The following is a 17794-nucleotide window of genomic DNA, read 5'->3' on the forward strand; positions in this document are numbered from 1 at the left end:
CTTGCTTTTGGAAATTGGGTCACCGTTCCCTGTCATATCAGCAAGATGATTTCGCCTAACCAGGCAAATGCCTAGGCCTATATGTTCTCAGCAGTAAGTTACTGGTACCTCGACTTGTTGTGACACCCATACCAGGCAGAGGCAGTTTCCTGAGGAAATGAAGAACCCACGTAATTATACATTTGGGACAAATCTACATATTAGTCTGTACTACCTTGGTGTGTATTTAAACCTTCGCCAAGCATATGCAGGCCTAACTAAAGAGTTACGTGTTTTTGCATATGTTGGAAAAAAAGTATTCCTCAATGATAAACCACGCCAAGAATAATACAAATTTACTCAGTGCCTGAGAAATGCAAAATATGGAAACTATTTAATATCTGATCATTCTTATTTAGAATGCTCTTCAATTTCAATTGCAGACTGACCTGGATCAGCAAGAAATCTGCATGGTTCCTGTCTTATCACTTTTGTAGGTGCCAATACGGATATGTGATGTGTGTGTGTACATGTGAGTGAATATGTGACAGTGATTTAGAAAAGTATTAATAATTTAGCTCTGAAGTAAGATAGTGATAGGACATTACTTCTCTTTTTTTAGTTTTGGAAGAATAACTGTTATGCATCATATCCTACATAATAGTATGTTTGGCTTCAAGAAATTTGCACTCCACATCTACTCTTTCCACTAAACATGCTACATGTCACTAACTGACTTATAACCTCCACTCTCCTTCTCCTCTTTCTCTATTCTCCTGCCGCAGGGTCACTATACATACCTCAGTCACAAGTGTCCTGTTTCCTCTCCTCTCTGGACATTGGTCTTCTGTGCCTTTCCAGCTAACTTAGCATAGAGGTTTTTATAGGAGGCTCGGACACTAACTCGGGGGTCCTCTCACAAGAAGGGTTCTTTTACTCGCTAGTTGTTTTCAGGTCCTTGCTCAGGTCCTTGGAGCGTTTTCACGTAGACGTTGTACAAGAGCCACTTGGGAATTGATAATATTTGTACTTTACCCATCCTGTTTTGGCCCCACCATATTTCTGAATTCTATTTGAGGTTGTGTTTGTTTCTATTCTATTGCTGCACCTCCTTGTTGTCCTGGAGTTTCAACTCTCCCGTGAGGTCTAGTTTAGAATTGGACTAGGACACACATTAATTAGAAACTTGTCTGGACACTTTTGGTGTGATGGCTCAGAATATGGGACTGGCCATGATTTGAGTTGGGTGAAAGGAGCAGGCATGGTGGAAGGGACACGTAGAGAATTGGATTATGGGAACAAGAGCAAATGACTTCTTTGCAATATCTCAGGCTACAGAATGAATGTAGGAAGTGTTTTCTAAGTGCAGTATTCAATTCACAAAATCACAAGACTTTTATGAATTGCCAGACTTTGCATAAACCAAATGCCAACAGGACAGTGACCTTTCAAATTGCTGGCATGACAGAAGCCAAGATCAGAAAGCTCAAACTGAAAGCAAACACCAACAGGAAATCCTATAGAAATGACTTCTGTGCCCGGTCGACTTAGCATAATGCAACGTGTTGTAAAATGTGTTTGGCTTTTTAGGTAGAATAGTCTAGAAAGCTGTAGCTGCTTTAGAAAATATAAATCTGGAGATTTGTGATCATTAGCTTTTGTGGATAAACTATTTTATAAATTTGAAAGAGCTTGGGAAAGTTTGGTATTAGAAAAATTTGTAAAAGATGATTGTAATCATGTGAAAGATGGAGAGAGGGTGGAATGTGCTGGGGTAGAGATGGGAGTAGAATTGGAGGTTTGGGGAAACAGAAGGTACATTGCAGAAAAATAATGAGAACATCTTACATAGTTTTTCAATTGAATTTATTGGGGTGACATTGGCTAATGAAATTCTATAGGTTTCAGGTGTATAATTCTATAAATCATCATCTGTATATTGTATTGTGTGTTCACCACCCAAAGTTAAGTCTCCTTCCATCAGCATTTATCCCCCTTTACCCCCTTCTCCCTCCCCTGCTTTCCCACTGGTGATCACCATGCTGTTTGTGTCTGTGAGAACTTTTTCCTTCACTCAATTCTTTCACCTGTTTCCCCCAGCCACCCAGCCCTTCCCCTGATTGCTATCAGTCTGATCTCTGTATCTGGGTATCTATTTTTTAAGTTCTCATTTGAAATATGGCATAGAGATATTTTAAAAATACATCATGAGAAATTTTGAATCAGAGTTCGAATTTTAAAATGGTGTGAGCTTCTGTTGTTTTCCTATTTCTCATATATTTCTTCAGAGACTTCAGTTAAATTTATGAAAGTGCAGATATGAATTACTTCATAACAAAATGAAATTCTTACATATGTATATATTTGCATGTGTATGCAGGGTGGGGTAAAATGAGGTTTACAGTTGTTCATTTTGAAAGCAATATAATAATTAATGTGTTGTGTAAGAATCAGCCCTGCGTTTTGTGTACTCACAACTGTAAACCTAATTCTGCCCCACCTGATGTATAGAGAAGTTTTTCCAGTCTATTCTTTTTTACAATTTATTTTATTAATTATGCTATTACAGTTGTCCCAGTTTCTCCCCTTTGCCCCCCTCTACATGGTACCCCCTTCCCTCCAGCAGTACCCCCACTTAGTTCATGTCAATAGTTGATGCATATAAGTTCTTTGGATACTCCATTCCCTATACTGTTCTTCACACCCCTCTGTCTATTGTGTACCTACCAATTAGTACTTCTTAATCCCTGCACCTTTTCCCCCATTCTCCCCCTTCCCCCTCCTGACTGATAACCTTCCAAATGATCTCCATATCTGTGATTCTGTTTCTGTTCTCCTTGTTTGCTTAGTTTGTTGTTTAGATTCCGTTGTTGATAGATGTGAGTTTATTGCCATTTTAATGTTCATAGTTTTTATCTTGTCCTTTTCCTTATATAATTCCATTTATTCCAATTACATTTTATATAATAATGGCTTGGTGATTATGAACTCTCTTAGTTTTACTTTGTATGGGAACCATTTTATCTGCCCTTCACTTCTAAACGATAGCTTTGCTAGATAAAGTAATTTAGATTGTACGTCCTTGCTTTTTCATCACTTTTTATACTTCTTGCCAATCACTCCTAGCCTGCAAAGTTTGTTTTGAGAAATCAGCTGATGGTCTTATGGGAACTCCCTTGTAGGTAACTATCTGTTTTTCTCTTGCTTCTTTTAAGACTCTCTCTTAATCTTTAACCTTTGGCATTTTAATTATGATGTGTCCTGGTGTGGTCCTCTTTGGGTCCATCTTGTTTGTAACTCTCTGTGCCTCTTGGACTTGAATGTCTATTTCCTTATTCAAATTAGGGAAGTTTTCCTTCATTATTTTTTCCAAATAGTTTTCAATTTTTTGCTATTCCTCTTCTGGCAACCCTCTAATTTGGATGTTGGTATGTTTGAAGATGTCCAGAGTCTCCTTAGCCTATCTTCCTTTTTTTTTTTTCATCCTTTTTCCTTCTTGCTGTTTTGATTGAACGTTTTCTTCTTCCTTATGGTCCAAATTGTTGATTTAATTCTTGGCTTCATCCCCTCCACTGTTGGTCCTGTGTAGATTTTTCTTTGTTTTAATTTATTTTTAAATTATATTTTATTGATTATGCTATTACAAGCTGTTGCTTGTTTGAGAGTTTTCAGGAAGTTGTGAAGCATGAGCCAAGACCAGCCATTCATATGGAAAAGCAGCTTGGGTAGGCCCATAAGTTGGGTGGGATGGAGTCTCTGGGGATCTCCAAGGCAGGTCAAAGAGTGATAGCCAGGTTGTTGGAGTCTCAGACATGGCACCAACTTGCCAGCTCTGTGGGGAGAGGGTTCAGAGAAGGGACAATGGCCTTTGCTCCCCTTGATTCCAGACACTTCAGTCTCTCCCTGTGCACCACTGGTGCCTTTCAAGCTGCTACCCTGGTGCTGGAGCTCAGGGGAGTGGGTCTAAGTAGGTAAGTCTGTGTGTGGGTTCTTTAAGAGGGACTTCTTGGGGCTCTAGCAGTTTCTTCCACTGGCTCAATCCTCACTGTTTTCTGCAGCCAGAAGTTGTGAGGACCTAATCTTCCTGGCATTGGCACCATGGTCTGGGGGACCTGGCATGGGACTCCTCACTCCTAAGATATCCCTTCTGAATTTTTATCCACCACATGTAAGTTAGGGACCAGTCCATTCCACTTGTGCACCCCTCCTACCAGTCTGGATGGATGTGGTTTCTTTAGTTCTATAGTTGTCAGACTTCCATTGAACTTGATTTCTGATGGTTCTGAATGATGGCTGTTCTATTTATTAGTTGTAATTTTGATGTGGTTGTGTGAGTAGGTGAGCCATGTCTCCCTGTACCACCATTTTGACTGGAAGTCCCTATATATTTTTCTTTATTTCACTTAGTGTAACCTTCATTTCTGCCTGGGTCTTCTTTATGCTGTTGAGGTACCCAGTGAGTGCCTTGAGCATCCTCATAACCAGTGTTTGGAACTCTGCACCTGATAGGTTGCTTATCTCCATTTTGTTTAGTTCTTTTTCTGGAGTTTTGTTCTGTTCTTTCATTTAGGCCATGTTTCTTTTTCTCCTCAGTTTGGCAGTCTCCATGTGTTTGTTTCTCTGTATTAGGTAGAGCTGCCTTGACTCCCTGTCTTAGTAGCATGGCCTGTTGTAGAAAAGTGCACATCTATGTTGTATGGGGTGGAGCCTTAGGTCATCACCAAGGAAGGGCAGCTATGTCACCACTGCTCTGTGGCTCTGTGTGAGGGAGGGCTTGGAGAGGGGACAGTGCTGCTCCCTGGCCTCTGGAGTTTTGCCTTGGAGGAACTTGTCTGCCAGCACTTACCCCGATGCTAGTCTCTTCAGTTTCTCCCATATGCCACTGGTGCCCTTCCAGCTGATGCCCTGGTGCTGAATCCCAGAGGGAGTGACTCTGCATAGGTCCTAATTCCATTGCAGGACCTTTAAAAGGAGACTCCTGAGAATGCCAAAGTTTAGTCCACCACCACAACCCCCACTGGTTTTTACAGCCAGAAGTTATGGGGACCCATCTTTGTGGCGCTGGACCCCTGGGGTGGGTGGTCTTGAGGTCCCTCACTCCCAAGGTATCCCTCCTTATCTATATATAGAACACATGGATATGGGACCATCCATTTCATGTCTCCACATGTCTCCACGTCTCTCTGCATCACCTCGTATCTCTGTGCCACCTGCCTCCACATCTCCCCCCTTCCTACCTGTCTGGATGAATGTGGCTTCTTTAATGCCTTGGTTGTTGGACTCCTATGCAGCTTGATTTTCTGACTACTCTGGGTGATATTTATTTTGTAGTCCAGTTGTCATTTTTTTCTGTAGTTGTGTGAGGAGGTGAGATGTGTTTGGAAGTCTCAGTCTATTCTTAAAATGTATTCTTTCAAGATGTTTTATTAATGGTTAAATGAAATTACATTTTCTTCTGTATCTTTAGTTACCTGGTTTGGAACGTTTCTGTCAGCATTTTGATTTTCAGTTACACATTCTCATCAGTAGTATGAAGTCACAAAAAAGCAGATTTTACCCTATTTTTGAATAAATGACTAGAGGCACATATATGATGACTAAGAGTTTCTAAGCACCTTTTTTTCTTGTATATCTGTATAAATGATTGTAAGAGGATGGAGGAAATATTTTAGAGATATATCATTGCATACAGGATTTTGAAGAATAGTCAATTGCTCTCACATTTGGAGATTTTTTAATGTGATGGATCTGTTTCTCTTTCACAGCAAACATGTGCTGCGAACCACCTGTAGCCAGATTTTATTGTGTTTGAAAGGCTATTGTGACTGCGCGATATTGCCAGACAGTGAATAAAAAGCAAACTGAGTCTATAGAGAGATTAATTCACCAGCTGAAAGAAATACATTTGCCTCAGAGTCGTCAGATATTCCACCCACCAAACTCATGCTCCCTGATAGCATCCCTAATGAGCTTCCTATACCAATTAAACATAAGCAGGAAGCATCAGTCATCACAAATGACTATTTTCAGCTAACCAGCTACAAGCACAAACTGCATGGTGTTGAGCAATACCTTGAAAGGTTTTTCTCACTCCATTCTTACTTTGTTGGCTTCTCGATTGTATGGATGCAACATCTTGGACAGACACTGTAAATGACCATAGTGCTTTATAGTATATAAAGTACTTTCCCTTGCATTACTATTCAGTAAAATAAAATGAGCTTTAATGGGCTGAAGTGATTTGCTTAAAGGCACACAATTAATGTGTGGCTAGAACTCAAATCATGCCCTTTATAAAATTGTTCTATAAATAGGTAAGTATTGATCAGCTTTCTACTCTTCATGGCAGGGTCCAAGTGTTCAAAATGTCATCATCTTCACAAGTGGGCAAACTCAGAGCTAAGGCAGGATGAGGATGAAGGGGGATGTTTTTATGCCCATTAATGAGCACTTACAATATGCTAGCAGTTTACAAAATTTAACCAAAATAATAACTCAACAAATTTCCTAATAGATATTTTTTCTTCCCTTTTACAAATGCAAAAAGTGTAAGCCCAGAGAAGTAATATTATATTTGGGGTTTTAAGTTTTTGAAAAAATCTTATATGTTCTATATTTTATGAATATATTCAACAGCTAGTTATACAGACGGAGAAAACAAAGAGATGTTTGTTACAGGATGTGGCGGAAATGTGTCTGCTGTCATATCACTGATTGTAATGTGACATTTGGAGAAACTGGCTTCACTATCATTCTATAGGCATTTTGTTTGTGAATGTTCCTAAGTGTGTACATGTGGAAACCCTTTGTTTTGTTAAAGACGTGTGGGGGAGGGCTCCTTTGTGATGGAACTGGTTTCAGAGTAGAATGTGAAATAGCACTTGCCATTTGGGTGAAGCCCACAGAGCTGGGGGCGGGGGTAGTGATTTGCATGCTGTCTCCATGGGACATTGAGGGAGGAGAGCACTGAAAAGGATTGACCCCCTCCCAAAAGATCAGGGGAGAATGTCCTTACCTGATGACCCAAATTCTGAAACTAAAGTTCCCTCTAGACTCTAGAAACAATAATATTTTTTGCACCAATCAATTATTTAAATATATTTGTACATATTCATTTAAAAAGGTAATCAGAACATCCCTTTTCTTTCTAGTCTATACGTATTAGTATGGCAAACAGATACATTTGGGAAATATTTCTTGGCATGATCTTTTAATGCCAAACTTTTGTTCAAACAACTTTGTAGATGTTTCCAGCTACTCAGGAAGGAGATTTTTAAAAGGTTTATTTCTTACTAAGGATTAAGCAGAAAAATAATTTAGCAAGATCACAACACTAAACCTTTAGTCTGTTCCTACTTTTTATCTGACTCGATAGTATTTATTTTCTTTTAATTCTCCATTGTTGCATGTTCATGAATGCCAAATTTGAAGTAAAGCAAGGTACATACTGAACATTTTTTAAGAACGAAAACCATGTCTTCTCATTTCTGTGAATGTATATTTTTCCATATACATACACATTGCATAACATGTGCTCAATAAATGTCACTGAGTGATAAATCAATCTTCCAGTCAATAAGCATAAATCCAAATGTTATTCTAGAACATTATGGCCTGCAAAGATTTGAGTAAAAGTGTTACATATAAAGAGCATTGGAGTCCGGCTGGTGTGTCTCAGTGGATTGAGCACCAGCCTGTGAACCAAAGGGTTGCTGGTTCGATTCCCAGTCAGGGCACATGCCTGGGTCACAGACCAGGTCCCCAGTGTGGGGCATGTGAGAGGCAACCAGACATGGATGTTTCTCTCCCTCCTTTGTTCCCTCCCTTCCCCTCTGTCTAAAAATAAATAAATAAAATCTTTTAAAAAGAGCATTGGAGACAGGGTAAATATAATAAATTATTTTCAAAGACCTTAAATAAATACATTAAACCATATTTATTTAGCATCCACAATGTGGAAAGACCTTTGGTCATGCTGGGGAGTATGAAATGATTAAGTCACGATCTCATCTTGGGGAAATTTTCCCTTAGTCAAAACCTTGTAGCCTGTGCCCAAGTAAGTTGTCAGCGAATGGTACACAGATTGAAAAGATCAGAGAAATATGTATGGACTAGGGAAAAAAAAGATATTTGAGTTTAAACTGGAAATTAGGTATAATGTGATGAGGAAGAGCAAAGAGGGTAATCTACATGGAGGAAAAACAAGAATTGGAAGTGAGGAGGATGTAAAGCAAGCATAAACAATATCACGACTATCAATTCACACAATTTCTCTGAGAGAAACACACAATGCTGCGTAGCAAAATTTAGCTGCTGGGGAGGGCTATGTTTAGACATAGTTTTTCAAAAAATTGTGTTATATGGGATCTTGACTGCAAGCTAATTTTGAACTTTTGGGGGGACTTCATTTCCAGAGAAGTATGTCAATGGGTATAAGTGAGGGGAGGGGGTTAGTTTGCTTAATTAAATTCAGACTCTCAACTGAACAAAATTCCCTGTGAGTCTTTAGTTCATGGATATCGAGAAGGGGCCATAGTAGGAATTTCTCAAGCATTTTACCACCTCTCTGTGCCTCATCTATCTGGACTGATATCTGTGGCCCAGACACGTGCTGGGATCCAGTGGAGTTCCATGGTAAAGAGTCACAGAGAGTGTTGAGGCAGAGAAATGACATGGTGAAAGTGCCGATTAGGGGAAGAAACATGGTGGTTGTAGGTGGGAGAGGCCAATGTCCCCTGCAAGGAGGATGTTGGACAGATACATTAATAGTGGAGGTGAATGGATCTATTTTAATGTACAGAGGGGTGGAGTACATTTGATATCCAGTCCCTGCTTAGAGATGAACTACAGAGGAACAAGGGCTGCAAATAAAGTCTTGAGGGTAATTTGTTTACAGATGAGAGCGCAATCTGTCCAGATGGGGATGGGTTCCCAAAAAGAGACAGAAAAGAACAGAGGATTTACAATGCTAATTGAAACATCTTTTTTTTTTTAATGTGTGGAGAAAAATGAACCAACTCAGAAGAAATCAAAAACAGTTTAGTCCAAAAGACATGGGAATAAGGATTTTACTGTGAAAATCCTCTTATTGTTGATTAGAAATTCCCTGGGGATTTTCACAAATCGCATTACATTACGATTGTGAGGATGAATGCGAACATCTGTGGATGTGTGATGATTGCGAGGGAAGACAGTGAGCATTGTGAGGCAGAACCTTCGTGCAGAGGAAACAGAGATACTGACCCTCTGAGAGGGAGATGGGGTTATTGGGGGTCTGGGAGCACGGGTCCGATGGGATCATGGGTACAGCTGGAGAAGCTGATCATAGGAAACAACAATCATACTTCTCTCTCTCTCAGAGACTTGGAAAACAGTGAGAGGGATTGCAAAAAGGCAGAGGCACTGAAAGGTGGAGAATAGGTCAATTCCAATAGTTTGTTTCCGAGGGCATAATCTTCCCAGTAAGGTATTGACCTATGGATACTTTGACCATTTTGTTTAGAGGAATATGTTAGAGCAGGGGTGTCAAACTCATTTTCATAGGGGGTCACATCAGCCTCGTGGTTGCCTTCAAAGGGCTGAAATAATTTTAGGACTGTATGAAAGTAACTACTTAACTGTTAAGGAGTTGAAATTACACTGGGCCCTTTGAAGGCAACCACAAAGCTGATGTGGCCCCCGGTGAAAATGAGTTTGACACCCCTGTGTGAGAGAATCAAAAGAAACTAGACAAACACATTGCCCAATACATAAGGGGCCCATTTGGAACTTAAAGAGTGAATCCATCTTCTTTTGCTGCACAAGAAATCACCACATATTTAGCAGTTTAAAAATTCCCACTTATTAACTCATATTCCATAGTTTAGAAGATCCAGTGGTCTCCCTGCTCAGGGCTTTCTGCTTAGGGGCTCACAAGCCTGAAGTCAAGTTGTCAGCTAACCGTGAATGGGGGGCATCCTCCTCTAGGCTCAGCTAAGTTGTGGATAGAATTCGGTCATAGAACTGAGCTGGGTTCCTTGCTGGCTGCGAGGTGGATCACTCTCACTCCTAGAGGTTGCTAGTAGTTCAGTTCTTTGCCACAGGACTTTTGGCAGAATCTCTCACAGGCCCTCTCAGAGCATTGAAGTTTACACCTTCAAGGCCAACAGCACAATTGAGAAAGTCCAATCCTCCTCCCTCCCTCTGCAAGCTTCACATCTCTCTGACTTCTGTTGATAGCCAGGTAAGACTTTCTGCTTTTAAGGGACTCATGTGATTACATTACGTCCACCTATATAATCTCCCTTCAGATGAACTCAGAGTCAACTGGTTAATAACCTTTGTTACATTTGCAAATTTCCTTTTGCAATGTAATGTAGCAGATGTGATGGTGACGTCATATTCATAGTCCCAGGGATTAGAATGGGAAATTTAGGGGCCTAGGTACAATTCTGCCCACCATACATATTTAAATTAAAATATAGTTTTGCATAGTTCTTCTTTTTAAAAAATGTGAATTCACATGTCTTAGATATTTCGTAGGTCACTTCAGTGACCTAGAAAAGAAATGTAGAGAACAAAGTTTTTTTCAAAAAATTTTTTTCTCAAATATCTTCATCAATCACTACAAACAACTGAATCATTCTCTGACAATTAACATATTTAATTGCTTTCACCCCAAACCAGCTTCCTAAATTGGTAAGTTTTGTTTTGCATGCACTATCTTGCGGTTTGCATTTTTGAGTTCAGATTCAGTGGGTTGGGTCTCTGTGATTTGCATATTGCCCGTTGCTCCAACCACTCCATCTTTGTTTTGCCAAGCTACCAGGAAACCATCGTAGTGATAGTTAGGGAAGTAAAGGGAGAGCCAAGTTGAAAGGGGAAGGTGTTGGGAAAGAACATCGGGGGCCAAAGGGAATAATAACCCATCCCCAGAAAGCTGGGCTTTTGTTATACTTGTCAGGTAATTCTTAGAACAACTTTAATCTAAGTCATGCAATTGAATTCTTTATCAAATAATTCTTTCAATTAATGTGCTGGGGGTGTTTAAGTAATATTGTAATAGAATATATAAAAAAGTAGATAATAACAATAAAAATATGTTCATTTTTAATGTCCTAACACTAGGCAGAGTATTTTATGGGTACTTTCTCTCACAATAAGAACAATGGCCCAGGTATATTATTGCCCCTATTTTAGGTACAAGGGAGCTGAGTTCATTATTCAGTAGCTTGCACAATGTCCAATGTCTCATGGCTAATATATGTCAGAATCAGGATTCAAATCTAAGTATGTTGGACCTCAGAGCTGAAGCCCTTTATGATTATGCTAACTAGCAAATGGTAAATGTTATCCAGTAACACCATTATCCATCCTTTCCTCTTTCAGATTCTGAAGTGTTATGTGCTGGGTTATATATCCGTATCTTCCCTGCAGGAAGAAGCCTGCACATCTGTTCATTAAACGTAGTAACTTAGCATTGCCTAAATCCATGTGACCATCCTTCTTTTTGAATGTAATACCTATTTATAAATGAGGAGAAGTGCTCTTACATAGGAATAAATTCTGATAAGAATTTTTTTAATTATTGTCAAGTTGTTTTAGCATTTCATTTTTATTAGGGAAATACATTTAAGGAATTGTAATATTTCAGAATTTGTGACAATTTTTTTAAATTTTGAAAGCTGGTGAATTATCAAAGTGTCGTTGCTTAGAGTAAATGTTCTTTAAATGCTAAACATATCTGTCTTAGGTATACTGAGAACATTTCACTCTATGTTTTCCAATATGAATTGCTCTCCTTGGGTTGTATGTTTAATTATTGTCTGCTAATCAATACTATTGTTTAGAAAATCTTTTAGAAGTAATAACCATAATACCTTCATCAAATACTCTGAAATTTTAAATGACCGTTAGGTGTTCAGCCGAGGTATATTTCATTCATAATATAGCAGTACCTTCTAGTGCTCATGCTTAGTCACGTGTTCCCCAAAACTGCCTGAAATGGGTAAGTATCATATATTGGATCGTTGTACTGAGCTTTTGCTTTCAGTAAAACATTCTATTATTTATACCATCACCTTTTTGAAAAGGAGTTCAGGCATTTGTAATATTATTCATAAGTATTACCAGCACTCCCGTGCCCTAGGGGAAATGGCTACTCCATCTATTTTGCTCATAAAAGTAAATGAAATACTTGAGAACCAAGAAGTTGGTTAAGTTTCTTAAGTTATTTGTAGAAATGGAAACAGGACTTAAGTCTTTTGTTCCAGGGTTTAGTACTGTGCTATATGCATTGGACTATGTATTTGAAAGTTTAAATAAGTTCCAAATGTATATGTCCAAAATTTGAGATGCTTTTAACTGAATCTTTTCTGGAACAATAGTGTCATTTTAGTGATCTACTGTTAGGGAAATCTTGGATTGTTGGTTTAGAAACAGCACAGTAGTATCATCTAGGATACTGCAAAGGAAGTTGCGTTATATTGGAGTTTGACATCATGCTTAAACATTGTTTATTCAGAAACAAAGGAGCCTGTAGCCAAACTCCCCATGAGCAAGAAGACCTGGTTTTATCTGCTTTCCAAAGCTTTAGCACAGAGCTAATATTCAGGTCATAGCTCTTTTGGCTGTAAGACCTTGCTTATTATTTGTTATTATTTCAGTGTTTTTTCACTTTTCTTGTAGACTCAATTTGGTAAGGTGTCTACGTTAAAATAGTGGACTCACATAAGAAAATAATTCTAATTTCTTCAAAGGTTTCTGAGTAGCATTCTTAGATGATTTGAATTTGCTCTGAATAAATGCTTTTTGTATTCACATTTAGCTGTTACAGGGCAGGTCACCCAAACCCGACAAGTGGGAGCTGCCCGTGGGCAGCGGTGGCGGCGTGGCTGAGCAGGTCAGCGGGGACTGTGATGATGAAGACGGTTGTGGGGGATCGGGAAGTGGAGAAGTCAAGAGGACGCTGAAAATCGCAGACTGTAAGTGCATGATGCTAACACCATTCTTAAGGAACTGATTTTGAAATATCACTAAGGATAATTATTACCATTTATTTAAAGAGATAGTGACCGTGAATTTAGAAGCATGCAAGAGGAGTTAGAAATGAAAATGATCCTATTTTTAGTTATTTAGGACCTACATTCTTGGGGTTTTCTTTATTTTTAACTTATGGCTTTAAATGGAGATAACATTTTTGTATGGAAAACTAGTGACTGCTTGCTCATCTGTTCTAAGATTTATATGTTTTAAAGAGGGATAATCCTTACGGCATGAAATAACTAGTAACTAGCATGATGGATATTAAATGTATATTGGCAATTAATGTGAAACTAGAATGGATAAGCCCTACTAAAAAAAACAAATGTTGCATTTTAATATGATCATGCCATAATATCAAAACATTTTATTTTAGCAAATACTCATCATAGTCAAATTACAATGAAATTGGTTAAGAATGTGATTAATGATAGTTAAAAAAAACTACTTGGAATTACTCTTGCGGATTTGGTCTTCCGAAAATGCTCATTGATCATTCAGTTTGTTTCGATTCCATGGGTTTGATAAGCAATTCTGTTGTAGCTGGACTGATCAATACCACAAAAGATGGAGCTGCCAATATTTTTTTAAAAATCACCAAATAAATTTCATTTTCCTGCGTTGACATTCAAAGTGAGGAATGTAGGTGCTCTACTCTCCATTGCTGTGTGCCTGAATTTGTTCACATGGGTGAGACAACCAAAGTCAGCCACTGAGAAATAAGTGTGAAAGGTAATGTACCCAGAGCAGCTGTTGATTTATCTGGTCATACCAAATACCTGTGCCTGTGTGGAGGTAGGTCTGACAGTCCCCTCTTAGTCCCAACAGGTAATTTTGGACCAGTTGGACATGTGCTTCCATTGAGGGGAGAAGGATTTATTTACTTCCTAGTTCTCTTGTCGTGAGTTTGGAGTGCTACCAAAGCTTCAAGCACCAATGCCCTGTTCCTCCTAGGATCTTATTCACCAGCTCACCATTTGTCAAAGGAATGGAAGCCAACAGAGGTGCAAAATCAAAGGGGTGATTAATATAAAGAAATGTGTTTTTCTGTTAAACACAGTAATAGATGTAACATAGAAGGTAAGCAGATGGGATTTAGTACACTTGGAGTAGCCATTGAACAAAAAGCTACAAAATTTCTCAATGTACTAATACAATTTCCTAGTGAAAATTAAGCATCTTCTTCTCTTGTAAGAACAAATAAAGATATGTCTTCTTGTTATTGGTTTTAATGTAGCTTCTCATAGCAAGGAAAAAATGAAATCAAAAGGATTTTATTATAAATTTTTTTTTACTGAGAGTTAAACTGAGTTTTTTTTACTAAGAGTCCTCCACTGTAATTTGGAATTATGCTACTTGTCTCTTAGGATAATATTGAATAATCTCACATTTTCATCCTGTCTTTAGTATTGATGTGTGCTATAATTTTATTGCCCTTTGAATATTAAGTAGTAAAAATTATTACAAAAACTGCTTAGGTTGAAATTTCATTTTAACATAAATTGTGTGTGTGTGGAATTAGCAATTTTGTAGGGATTTTTCACTCCTAAAATTATTTATAAGCTGAAGAACTTGTCATGTATTAATAGGTGACCCTTTTTGGCTTGTTTCACAAGAGAAGTAGAGAAAACGGAGGATATTCAGCTGCTAATAGTTTTCTCCTAGAACTATACTTGTCAAGGTGGCAAGAATGAATGTTTTACTTCAAAACCCTGTTTTCAATTACTACCGAAATGGATGGGTATGATACAAGCAACTCTCCACCAGAATTGGGGAGATTTAAGATATACATGGCTACCAGCAAATCCATATCTGCTATAAATGGTTTACCTATTATGTTTCTATGAGTTTATAGCTGTTGTCTTTCAATTTTTAATAAGTGGTTAGGAAACCACTCTGCAGAGCATGCTGACACAGAGACAGGGAGGGCAGCAAAGAGCAGGCCATGCTTCTATTTTCATAAGGCACAATACTATTGCTCCCATGCTTCACTAGTGTGATGTGTTGGTAAAACAAATTAACACGTAGTTTTACACAGTGTTACTGACTTTAAAATACTGTCCTATAGGAAGTTTAAAAGATCTGTGTTTAGAACTTGAAATACACCATGGCTTCTACCTTATATTGATGCGTATTCTTGGTAGAATACAGCATAGGTAGAACACAGTTCGTCCCCTAAAAATAAATTTATTTATTTATTTCTATATATAATTATAAGGACTAACTGTGGCCATGTGACTTTGATGATTTCGCTCAAGCTGTGTAAATGTTCAAGTTGTTAAATATTTCACTGATCAGTTTATCACTTACACTGATTTTGTGTCTCTGTTTTGTCCATGTTTAAGTCAGGCAACAGAAGGGCCTATATACATCTACTGGCAAAGTTTCACAACCAAAACATTTATGTACCTTTAGGTATCATTGTGTTTCCATCACGAGTGATATCAAATAATTTAACAGTGTTTTAGCTTTTTAAACGATCTTATTTATATCCCACCCGTAGACTATTATTGAATGTGAATTGTTACGTTTCTTATAAAATGCAGCCATTTATACTTCGTTGTGTTCGGTCTTAGAAAATTGAAAATATTTTCTTATGTCAGGAGAATGATTTCAAAATCCCCATGTTACAGAAACTTATTTTATATTTTTATTGTATTGAATTTGGCTCCCTTATATAGGTAGGTGTACTTCACTAGTAACCTGAATCTCAGGACTGAAGTGGTTTTAATCCTTCATTTCCACTCACCTCGGACACCTGCCATCCTCTCAAAGTAGCTGACTGACGTAGTTTCCAAACACCAGTGGAAAAAGCTCTTTTAACCATGCGGAGGAAACTGTCACTACCATCGATACTTTTATCACTATTGAACTACTCTTCTAATGTTCCCAAATTCTGATAGTATTGAATATTGAAAAGCAGACCAGAAGACTACCAAAGCCAGGCTGTAAGAAAACTAGTCAATGTGTATTTTGGAAAACTTCAAATAGCATTGCTTGCAGTTTTTATGCAATATTATAATTTAATTTGCAACAACTCTGTGTTTTAAAAAAATAATATATAAACCATGAGAAAATTAATTTTGATAAGGTGGTTCACAGTAATAACCTCAGGCAACATGAATTTAATCACAAGTTGATTTAGATGCTGATTTTCGAAAATAGCAGGGCAATTTGAAGACTTTGCCTATTGTCATATTCATTATTGCTCATACAGTATTATGGAGCATGTTTAGCCACTTTAAAAATAGTATTACTTCAACTGAGAAACCTGTAAATGAAAACTAAGTCTGGTAAGGATGGGTTCACATGACTTTTTCCCCAGGGGTCTTCCCAGCATCCTCTGCAGAACAGTTACAATGGGGTGTGTGAAGACAGGTGCATTTAGAGCACCAAGGCAGTGGTCTGGTCCCCAGGTGCTCCTGCTTCACCTCCTGTTTGGTCACCCCAAGTCTTTCTTTGTAAAGACTGTTTGTCATTAGGTTCTTCTTGTCTCATTTGTTGTTCTTCCCCTTCTCTTTTATGGGTTCTTCTCATCTCCCCACATTCTAAATATTTAAAGAATTCAGGACTCAGAACTCAACTATTCCCTGTTCCACAAACTGCCTGTAGCATCATCATAGCAGTAATGATAGGGTACCCTGGTCCACTGATACACTCTCCAGTTTAAAAGTATTCCTTTAAGTGCCATCTCCAATGGTAGGCTTAGCAAAACAGAAATCATTACACTTAAATGAGATTAATTTAGAAATAGGGGGATAACAAGTTGGAATGTCAGGTTACTAGATCTAGAAAAAAAATGTTGATCTTTTATAGTGTAGAATAAATAGAACTTGTCTGTTCTACTGTTTATGTTTTACTTTGGATTTGTGTCTTAGTAACTAACCTGGGATCAGCCTCTATCAAATACACCTATATCACGGTACTAACAATGACCTTGGAAGAGAATAGTGCATTTTACATGCATAGTAAAATGAAAATACTTTTTTAGTCACTGAAAAACAAAGGTTCCTGATTTACAATTGACCCTTGAACAATATGCATTTGAATTGTGAAGGTCCACTTATATGCAAATTTTTTCAATAAATACATACAGCACTATAAATATATTTTTATCTCATTTATGATTTTCCCAAAAACATTTTCTCTAACTTATTATAAGAATACAATGTATAATACATGTAGCATATAAAATATAAATCAATTATTTACATTATTGGTAAGACTTTTGGTCAACAGTAGGCTATTAGTAAAATTTGGGAAGTAAAAAGTTGTATGTGGACTTTCAGTCACATGAGGTTTGGTGGGCCTAACCTTCCTGTTCAAGGGTCAGCTGTATTTAGTAATATAGTGGTCCCTCCTTATGGACCACTATATTACCACTCCTCCTTAAGGAGTTTGCTTTCGGGGGTTTCAGTTATGCTCAGTCAACCACATTTTGAAAATACTCAATGGAAAATTCCAGAAATAATTCATAAATTTTAAGTTGCATGCCATTCTGAGTAGCATGATGAAATCTCACATCATCCTACTCCATCCCATGGGGGTCATGAATCACCCCTTTGTCCAGTGTATCCACAATGTGTATGCCCCCCACCCATTAGTCACTTAGTAGCCAACTTGGTGATGAGAGTGACGTTTGCAATGTGGCAGGCTCTTGTCCCAGTATCTTGTATGCTAGATTGATACTACTTCACGATGCCTAGTCATTCACCCCACTTCCTCTCATCGCGTAGACACCATAACATAGACACCATAACGTAGACACCGTATGGTCTCAGGTCCTCACAAGAAG

At 38.1% G+C, this 17794-nt stretch overlaps 1 protein-coding gene across 2 annotated transcripts in view; it reads left to right on the top strand.

Moving 5' to 3' along the window:
* GPC5 (glypican 5) overlaps nucleotides 1–17794 on the top strand; it is a 1144217-nt gene that overhangs the window by 564567 nt on the left and 561856 nt on the right. For both annotated transcript variants that reach the window (XM_024567049.3, XM_045201452.2), the window contains one exon: nucleotides 12785–12941. In XM_024567049.3, coding sequence (XP_024422817.1) covers nucleotides 12785–12941 — 157 coding nt within the window. The remainder of the gene's footprint in view (nucleotides 1–12784; nucleotides 12942–17794) is intronic.

This window comes from Desmodus rotundus, chromosome 13, assembly GCF_022682495.2.
Source record: "Desmodus rotundus isolate HL8 chromosome 13, HLdesRot8A.1, whole genome shotgun sequence".
NCBI classification, from domain to species: Eukaryota; Metazoa; Chordata; class Mammalia; order Chiroptera; family Phyllostomidae; genus Desmodus; species Desmodus rotundus.